Raw genomic sequence first — 10,693 nt, 5'->3', positions numbered from 1 at the left:
TAGAGGAAATTTTGAAACAATAGTATTTTAACTGGAATCTTTCATATTTATATTATTAATACGAACTTCTTCAGGAAGTTTTATATCAAATTCTTTAAGAAAGGGCATTCCAAAAATAAAAGAATTCTCACCCTTAACTTTCCAAATAGGTAAAAATTTTGAAATATTTCTTATTTCGACTTCCACTAAACATTTACCCAATACTTCGATTTTGATAGGTTATATCCTACTAGTTTATAAGCAGGTGATAATGGTGGTTTGCCTAAGCGACTCCAGGTAACCTCATCTATCACACTACACGCCGCGCCAGTAACAAATTCCATAGTAAGCTGCAGCCCATTTATCTTCGCATCGATTGTAGCTTTATTAGCAAAAGACAGGCGAGGTGTCCGTGGTAAAATCATTTGTATAGCATGCGTTCTACACTCTTTCGCTATGTGGTTTGCTTTTCCACACCTAAAGCATATTACTTTTTTTGACTGAAATTAGGTTTAAAACTTGGTTTATAAAAATTATGGTTGAATTTGTTAGCATTATAATAATTATTATCATTGAATTTGTTTACGTTGTTATAATTATTCCTAAAATAAGTATTTTTGGAATTGCATAGGCTTATGTTTAATTATTTTATTAACTTCTGCCAGGGTTTCCTTCTCCAATAAAGACAGCGCGATAGCTAGACGCACAGTATTTTCAAAAGTAATATTTCCTTCGGCATATTTTGACCGAAGTTCTTTGTCCAGCTCAGGTAACCCTACTCCTAAGATGAAAATATCTCGTAAGAGTTCATCAACCGGCGATTTAAAATTACATAAAGAGCAAACGCTTTATAATTTGATTGAAAAATCGATAATAATTTCACTGCCTCTTTTTAAGGTATAAAAATTGTTTCTATGTAGAAAAATACTCGAGACATCCTTAAATATTTTTTCTAAATTCTCGAGTAAAATTGGATAATTTATGTTATCTAAGTTATTAGGAAAGTAAAAAATTTTAATTTTATTTAAATTAGTGCCTATATAGGCTAATAATAAATCTTTTCTTTTATTTTGATCAACAATATTTTTTACTTTGAAAATGAGTTCTATATTATATAGGTAATCCAGAATATTAACTTTTTCTTTTATGAATTCAGGAATATGAAATTGAGTAGGTTCTTCAATCTTCTTCAGAGGCATGGTATAATTTTAATCTTTTTATTTAAAATAATTCGTCTTCGTCAAAAATGACTTGAAACTAAATCGTCGTGAAATGAAATGTATTCAGAACAATAATATAAAGTGATTTATTTCATATATATATATATGTTTTTCTATTTATAAATTGTAATAAATTGTAGCTTTAAGCAAATATAAAAATCAATTTATTTAATATATTACAGATATGAGGGAGAGAAATTATCAATTTACAATATTTGTAACATACCAAAATATTGTCTTGTTTTAATGAGTGAGGTTAATAAGGAATCTGTAAATAAAGTATGATTAAATGAAGAAATATTTGCCTGATTAGTGTATGATATAGTAGTTGTTTGTATAATAATTCATGTTTATATCGTATTCATGAGCATTGATATAAGGTGATGATTATTTAATTGTAGATATTGAGATTCTGTATATATTATGGTAATAATTTATTTAAATTTTGATATGGGGGAGAGAAATTAGCAATTTAAATTATTAGTAATGTACCAAAATGTTGTCTTGTTTTAATGTAGCGAGGTTTATAAGGAATCTGTAAATAAAGTATGATTAAATGAAGAAATATTTGCCTTATTAGTGTATGATATAGTTTTTTATAATAATTCATGTTCATATCATTTTGTAAAAAAACAGACGATCTCACACCTGTAAAGTCTAATTATTGGCATAAATAAAAATTGGAGCGAATATACTGTAAAAGTATTTTAATGACATTTATATACCTGCATTACGGTAGATTTGTAGACAGTTCAATATATTTTTTCATTATTTTTTAAATATTACACGAGAAACTCTTGAAAGGCAATCAAGACATTGGCATGTAGAAGAATACCTGCAAAACATTCATTTGATAAAATTGCAGAGTTATTGGAAGACGTCTATAGATAGTATGGGATTTCTGATAAACTAATTGCTACTGTTATGGACATTTGCCAAGTCATTTATTGAATATGGTGTAAAATTAAATAATCTTGACAATGATTTAGAGGAAGACCTATTAGAATTTAATTAAATTAATAATGGTTAGTAGAGAATATTTTTAAAATTTTTTAGGAAAATGTACAAAATTATGAAATGACAATGAGCCGTCTTCTGAAATCAACTGAAAGTTCCTTGTATAACCAGGTAGAATAGCCTACTTTAATGTTAAAATATAAATCACATTTAAATTAATTATTTGAAACAATTAATTGTCCCATTTTTAAAGAAGAGGATATTGTTTATATTGAGGAATATTGTACTGTAATTGCATGCATTAAACAAACTAAAAGGGCAGTGTAGTACATTTTTTGTTAGTACCCATACTATTTATGTTTAAAAGGGATTAGATAAATTTAAAAATTTTAGTTTTGCAATATTGTCTAGCTTTATTAAAAGCTGTCCAAGATGGTATGGGCTTTCTATGATGATGAATATAAAGAGGCTTTGTTTACCACCATTATCATATCCATATTTTAAGAACTTATAAATTGAGTCAGATGATAAAAAAATATTACAAAAAGAAGCCCTCAATGTAGTACCAGCTATATACAATCAAGCTCAAACTATAACACTAATAGATTTAACATAATATAGGAAATGATGATTATTTTTCTTTTTGTGAAACAAATATTGCTGAGTTTAATAATATAAATAACATCGAACTAGAGGTCTTAAATTATATTAAAGACCATCGAAATACATTAGAGGGGCTCAATTATTATTCTTCCATTAAATTTTTTGGAAACAAATACTGCAATCCTTTTATCAGGATAAGTTTAGAAACAATGATAAATACGCCGAAATTACAAAGGCTTAGTGATAAATTATTTGAAAAATTGATTATCTCAAAAAATAATGATCTTATTTAATCTATTTTAAATACTATTTTGCAAATTAATATTCAACTGCCATTAAAATTACTAGTCTCTCTTCCCTGATTATGCTATAAATGGGGTAAAACGTTAAAATCCCTGATATAATTAACTCGTCATTAAATATTTTATTATTTATTGCGAATATTCATTCTTATCACATGAATGACCTTCATTGGTAATGATAATTTTGTAAAAGTATCTTGCATTTAAGATACTCATAGTTAGCTAATGATATTATCGCATTTAGCAAAATTTTGATATCAATCTACTTTGAAAGAAATTACAAGATATATTTTTTTCAAGTTATTAGGTTTTCTTTTGGCCAATGAACCATTTATTTCTTTAATTGATATTTTAAAAGAATTGAATCATTGGAAAAATGTTGACGATAATATTTAAATATCATATAGTTAAATATTTCCAGATGTCACTCGATTCAGAAATTAAATCTATTTAAAAATATAATTTAAAAAAATCTAAAACTAATAAAATTAATAGAACAATTTATAATTTCTCTAGACTCGTTAATGAAATGAATAAATTTTAATTATTAAGAATTTAGCATAGTGATTGGGGAAAAGCAAATAAAAAGATTCTGCTAGAGATTTGAATTAAATAAATATGAAACTATTGAGGATTCCTATAATATATCGATGACAGTGGCGTCACTGGGGGGGGGGGGGAGCGCATGGGCTTGAGCCCCCTGACAAATTTGAATAGCCCCCTGAAACAAAAATTTTTTTTTAAAATTGTCTTCTTGAACTAAAAATAAATTTATTTAATTGCCCCCTGAACGATTTCTTTTATAATTCTATTGAGTAATATATAGGTTTAATTTATTATTTAAATTAATAAGACTATCTAAATTTTTATTAAATGAATACCATTTTAATTATTAGATTAGATTAATACATATATATTATATTTTCACTATGTCAGCTTGCAATCAAATTCTGTGTTAAAAATATATCAATATCACTCACTAAATATTAATTAGGCTTAACCGTTGAAGCGTAATTGACTTTTATTATTTAAATTATTATATAACTCTAATTAAATAAATATAATCATTTATTAATTTTAAATTAATATTGTAATTAGCCGAGTTCAAAATCACTAATCAACTATTGATTTTTAAATTTAATTATCATGTCTCTTCCTAAAATTATTTTCAAGGTCCAAATCCAAATAAGTAGTGTTGTTAAAAAGTTGAGTTCACCCGACTACGACTCAGAGTCTCTAGTCATTAGTCAAATAAGTCAACCAACTTAAGTCGTGAACTCAAGTCTATAAACTTGAGTCGACTAGAGGACGAATAGTTCTATGAACTTGATTAGTTATTATTAATTAATAAAACATTTGTTCTGTTTTTTTTATTTTAAACTTTATAATTCCTACTTGAGTCGTGAATACTAAATATAATATACTTGTGTCGACTAGAGGACGAATAGTTCTATGAACTTGAGTCGACTTAAGGACGGAGATTTTAAATTAGTTATTATTAATTTATAAAACATTTTTCTGTTTTTTTATTTTTAACTTTAGACTTCCAACTTGAGTCGTTATACGAGTTATATACTTAAGTCGACTAGAAGACGAATAGTTGTGTCGTTTTTTCGACTCAGACTCAAACATCGGGTCGTTTTTTACGACTTAAACTCAAAGTTATGGTCGTTTTATTCGATCTGATCCAAAATATGGGTCGTTTTTTAAAGGACGATCTAAGGTTTGGGTTGCTTTTTTTCACTTGTCCCATTATCCAGATCATTTTTTTTGACCAAGACTTCTATGGTTGACTCCAATAAATATAATAATAACATTAAGTAAATATTAAAATTATGGGAGGGTATATTTATAGCTTCTTTTAATTATAATGCTCTGACTTACTATTATTACACTGGCATTTGTCATCGTTATTTTTTTAAACAGTGATTATGTACCATAAAAAAGTGACAATTGTCATAATCGTTATTTTTAAATTTTTAAGGCAAATGGGCAAAAATATACATAGTAAACATGTTAAATTAAAATTTCAGTGAAGGTGTACTATAGAAAAATGACAATTGTCAAAATTATATTTGATTTTTTTTAAAACAAATGGGTAAAAATAGATATTGTAAACATGTTAAATTAAAATTTCAATAAATATGTATCATAGAAAGGTGACAATTGATTTTAAAAAGTGCGAGTGGACCGGTTAAAAAATTTAAATGAGGCATTTTAATGAAATAAATAGTAAAGGTTTCTGTAAATGCCTTGGAAAAACTGCCACAATTCGTAAATATATTGAGCGTTGTTAATATGGAAATTTTGAATAAACTTTATATATTTTTTTCTTTTTAAATTAAATTGACCTTTTAGTAAATTTTCTTTTACTTTTTATAAAATATAAGGGCGAACTTTTCGAAATTCTTTTTTTTATATAACTTTAAAAAAAACTTATTATTTCAATATGTAAAAAATGTAAATTTAAAAGGTATATATATATAGAGCACAAAATGTTAAATATTTTAGTGTTAAAAGTGTTAATAAAAAATAAAATAAAAATTTAATTGTCTTTGTTGCGCCTTCTATTAAATTATTATGGTGTCAGAATATTTGTTAATTATTACACTACCAATTGAAATAAGTATAAAAAGAATTTTTGATAATAACAAAAGAGATTGCACATATAAAGTACATGAAAGCAAAACTATAATTCTAATACGATATGATAGACTTGACGAAGGCCTATGGACTTATATATGGAAAGGAATATATTGATGCCAATGGGAGATTGTTTATACTGAAGGCAAAACGATATCAGAGACTTTAAAGAAATTATCAATATAATCGTATTGTATTTAAATAAATATATATATATATGATAAATTATAGTTATAAAATATTGATGTGATATAATAAAGTATAATTAAACCTTTGGTAAAGGTAAAAAATACTATTATTGAATGTCCAAATTATAATAATAGTGTTGAAGCTTTTTAAAAAAAATTTGATAATATTTTTAAGGATCCACAATATTCTGATGCAGAAAAAGCTTACGCATTCACGCAAAAATTACCTGAAGAACAATACTTTAAACTAGAGGCAATATGTACTCCAACAGAATTTTGCAATCCGTTAATCGTTCTTGAAAGATTCAAACTATTACACCCAGACAAATCGTATATAACGTATCTAAAAGAATTTAGTGAAGTGATGCAAGATAAAAATGAAACATTCAGTAATTTGATAACTAGATTATGTATATTAAGTAATAAATGCAGATTCAGTAATTATAGTAGAGCAATCGAGAGAATAAAAATATTTTCAACTAATAAAGAGATACGTCAGAAAATTTCACATATAGAAAGTACAGATATATCAGAGATAATAAAAATAGGAAAGGAGATTGAGGAAAAAGAAGCATATGATAAAATAATTAATAAAATTGATAACATAAAAATAGAAGGAGACACAACGGAAATAAAACAAATAGAAATGCAGAAGATAATCAAGCGGATACGGATAGAAGGATGATAAAATACGATGATCGCAATAGAGGGATAGATGCGCAAACGAATAACGTATACAGAAGTCAATGGAAGCCTAGATACGACAATCATCATAGAAATAATTATCAAGGGAATAATTTTAATCCGCTTTTTCAAAACAATTTCAATCCACGATATCAAATTAATTTTAATTCGAGACATGCAAATAATTATAACCAAGATATCGAAACAATTATAATCCTAGAGTTTACGATAATGATAGGGGGTATAATGGGCCAGGACCGTATAATAATTTCACAAGATTTAACAATAAAAATAATTATAATAACAACTACAATAACTATAGATATAATAATGATGATAATTATAAATATAATGAAAATAATTATAGATATTATAGACATCAGAACGAATCAAGATACATACCAAGATACAATAATAATCGAAAAAATAATCAGTCATACAACAACATATGTAAAGACAATAATAATAATCTATCCAGATATTCGAATAATATAAATACTATCGATATAGAAGAAATAAAAGAGGATAATAATGATAAAAAGGAACACAATTTATTTAACGTTGATGTGAATAATATGGGAGATGATGACAAGGAAAATGTGCTTATAAAATACTTTAATGAGATACCGATAGTCATGCAGATCGTCACCGGGTCTTTTCAATATTGCCCATTAATATTGCAAGAAAGATAGCAATTAAAGTCTTAAATAAATCAGATACGAAACTAACTGGATATGATGGGAAAAGAATAGAGGTGTTAGGAATCGTTTAAATAAAAGCGAAATATGAAGACCAAAACTTAAATGAGTATGTACTCCAAAGTGACAAGATTGCACTTCTGGGAAGGACGTGGATAAAAGTTTTCGGAAACATACTTAATAAATTTGTGAATCTAATCGAGGAAAGTAATAATGATATGATAGAAAAATTGATAAAAGAATGCAATTCAAAAATTAATAAAAAACCTATATATCGTAGTGATGTTAAATTACATTTGAAACAAGATGCAAAACCAAAAATTATACCACCAAGACGCGTTCCATATAAAAGACTTGATTTAATAACAAAAGAATTACAAAAATGGATTGTTGATAAGATAATACAGTAGATGAAGTACGATGGGCAAGTCCACTCACTCCAGTTTATAAAAGTGATGGATCACTAAGGCTATGTGCTGATTTTAAAAATACGATAAACCCTGTATTAGAGGACTTTAAATATCCGATACCACGTATTGGTGATTTAATTTCGAAATTATCGAAAGGAAAAAAATTTACAAAAATTGACTTCAAAAACGCGTTTCTTCAAATACCAATACATAAAGAATCTAGAGATTTACTTACAATATCAAAGCACAAATGTTATTATAGATTTACGAGACTACCTTTTGGTTTAAAAACGTCATCAGCAATTTTCCAATGTACCATGAATAAAATTTTTAGAGATATGAAAGATGTCATATTTTACATAGATGATTTATTGATAACTGGTGATAATGATACAGTACATCTGAACAACATAAAAAAAGTCTTCGACAAAATAACAAAATATGGACTTACACAAAACTTCAACAAGAGTGTCTTTATGAAAAAGGAGATAAGATTTTTGGGACATGATATAGACGAAAAAGGCATACATCCGAATGAAGATAAAATCAAAGCCATTACAAACATGCCAAAATCAACAACAAAAGAGGAGTTAGCAACATTTTTAGGCATGGCCAGTTATTACAGAAAATTTTTGTGTAACTTTGCAGCCTTAGCAGACCCGCTGTATAAAATTGTATAAAAGAGACGTGGATATGGGAAGATTCACATCAGAAAAGTTTTGATGATTTGAAAACGTTGATTAGTAGTCCGCCAACTTTAAATTTTTACAATCCTGAATTGCCTATAGGAATTGCTACTGACGCTTCGAAAAAAGGATTAGATGCAGTATTATTTCACATTGAAGGTGATGGTAAAGAAGAACCTATAGCATTTGCGTCGAGAACTTTATTGAAAGCTGAAACGAATTATACAAATATTGAAAGAGAAGCTCTATCTATAATACATGCTGTGAAAAAATTTCAAGAATATTTGATTGGGACAAAATTTACGATAATAAAAGATCACAAACCGCAAATATATTTGTTTTCAAAAACACTCAAAGAAAATACTTCGATATCAATGCGATTACAAAAGTGGAATTTAGCAATGGGAGCTTATGATTACACATTTATACATAGACAGGGGAAACAGAATTTAGTGTCAGATTGTTTATCAAGATTACCTTGACAAATACAGAAAATGCGATAAAGAATATAGAAGGTGAAAAAATTGATGACAAATTATGGGACATCCCAATAAACTTTAATAGAGTAATTAAAGAAACATATAAGGATGAAGAATTAATGGAAATAATTGATAATATTAGGAATAACAACCCGATAAAAAATAAAACGTACAAAAATATGGAGATGGAATTCAGCTAGATGAAAGATTGTCTTTTTAAGGAAAACAGAATAATAATACCGATGAACATGAGAAAGGAGATCTTACGTGAATTACACAAGGGACATCTAGGAGCAGGCAAAACAAAATTGTTAGCAAATGATTACTTGTGGTGGCCTGGTATAAATACAGAGATAGATCAAGAGGTGAAAAATTGTGATTCATGCAATAAATACACAGATAACTCATACAAAACCCTTAGGAGAAAGCAACTAAGATTTTTGAACGAGTACACATAGATTTTGCACAATTTGAAAATAACAATTTTATGGTATTTGTTGACGCATATAGCAAATAATAATACGGATGAAGAACATAACGACTGAATCTACGATAAAAGAATTGATGAGAATCGTTAGTTTATTTGGAATACCATACTAAATAGTGACGGATAATGGTACTAATTTTACTAGCTATTTATTTAAAAAAATTTGTAAAGATAATGAAATTAATCACATACTCACAGTACCGCATCATCAACAATCAAATGGGCAATGTGAACGCATGAATAGAACGATGAAAATGAGCATGAAAAGAAATATGGAAAACAACAAGAAAATAAATTAGAAATACGCCTAATGATACAACAAATATGATACCTAGCAAGTTGATGTTTTCAAGTACAATGAGGACTAAATGGGATTTAATGAAACCAATGGAGGAAAACGAAAATATATTAAAGAGGAAAATATCGGATAATAGAGATATAGACGTAGGAGAAAAAATTTGGTACAAAACGTTTAAAGAAAATATTTGGGACAAAGGAACAGTGATACAAAAAGAAGGAAACTTAACGTACAAAATAGATAATGGACATCATATTATTAGGAGACATATAAATCAAATAAAGAAAAGAGCAACGAATGTAACAAAAGATAATACTGAAAAAATTTTTAGAGGGGGAAGAAGTGAACAAGTTCAAGTTCAAGGTCAAAATTCGAAAATTCAAAGTCATGTTCAAAATTCAAAAATTCAAAGTCAAGTTCAAAAGCTAGAATATGACTTACGACATAGAAAATGATTGTTAAAATAAATAAAAAATTTTGTAAAAAAATATATACATAAAATTTTTAAAAAGAAATGGGATGATCAATACAAACAGCAAATCAACAAGCAATGTTCAACCAACGACGTATCAACAATGATGTGCAACCAACTATGTTTCACGAAAGATGTTCAATAATCGATTCAACAAACGATAATCAGATGGTCAAACAAACAATCTCAAGATATACGAACAAGTGACTAATGACTGGAAGTGAAGATAAGAAACTGAGGAAAGAAGACATTTAAAAAAAGAGGGAAATGTTAATATGGAAATTTTGAATAAACTATATAATTTTTTTCTTTTTAAATTAAATGAACTTTTCGTAAATTTTCTTTTACTTTTTATAAAATATAAGGACGAACTTGTCAAAATTCTTTTTTTTATATAACTTTTTAAAAAACTTATTATTTCAATATGTAAAAAATGTAAATTTAAAATGTACATATATAGAGCACAAAATGTTAAATATTTTAGTATTAAAAGTGTTAATAAAAAATAAAATAAAAATTTATGTTTTTGTTGCGCCTTCCATTAAATTATTAAGCGTTAAATTACATAACGAATTGTGTTCATTTAT

General features: G+C 26.8%; 1 protein-coding gene across 1 annotated transcript; it reads left to right on the top strand.

Moving 5' to 3' along the window:
• The first annotated feature begins 413 nt into the window (after positions 1-413).
• Positions 414-7,268, top strand: LOC135925855 (putative mediator of RNA polymerase II transcription subunit 26). The gene is made up of 5 exons (XM_065461382.1): positions 414-440; positions 592-876; positions 6,068-6,222; positions 6,507-6,797; positions 6,944-7,268. The coding sequence occupies exons 1-5, from the start codon at positions 414-416 to the stop codon at positions 7,266-7,268; spliced, it is 1,083 nt and encodes a 360-aa protein (XP_065317454.1).
• Positions 7,269-10,693: the final 3,425 nt, after the last annotated feature.

This window comes from Gordionus sp. m RMFG-2023, chromosome 1 (assembly GCF_954871325.1).
Source record: "Gordionus sp. m RMFG-2023 chromosome 1, tfGorSpeb1-WG-v2, whole genome shotgun sequence".
In the NCBI taxonomy this organism is placed as follows: domain Eukaryota; kingdom Metazoa; phylum Nematomorpha; class Gordioida; order Chordodea; family Parachordodidae; genus Gordionus; species Gordionus sp. m RMFG-2023.
This window is presented reverse-complemented; position numbering and strand designations above follow the sequence as displayed.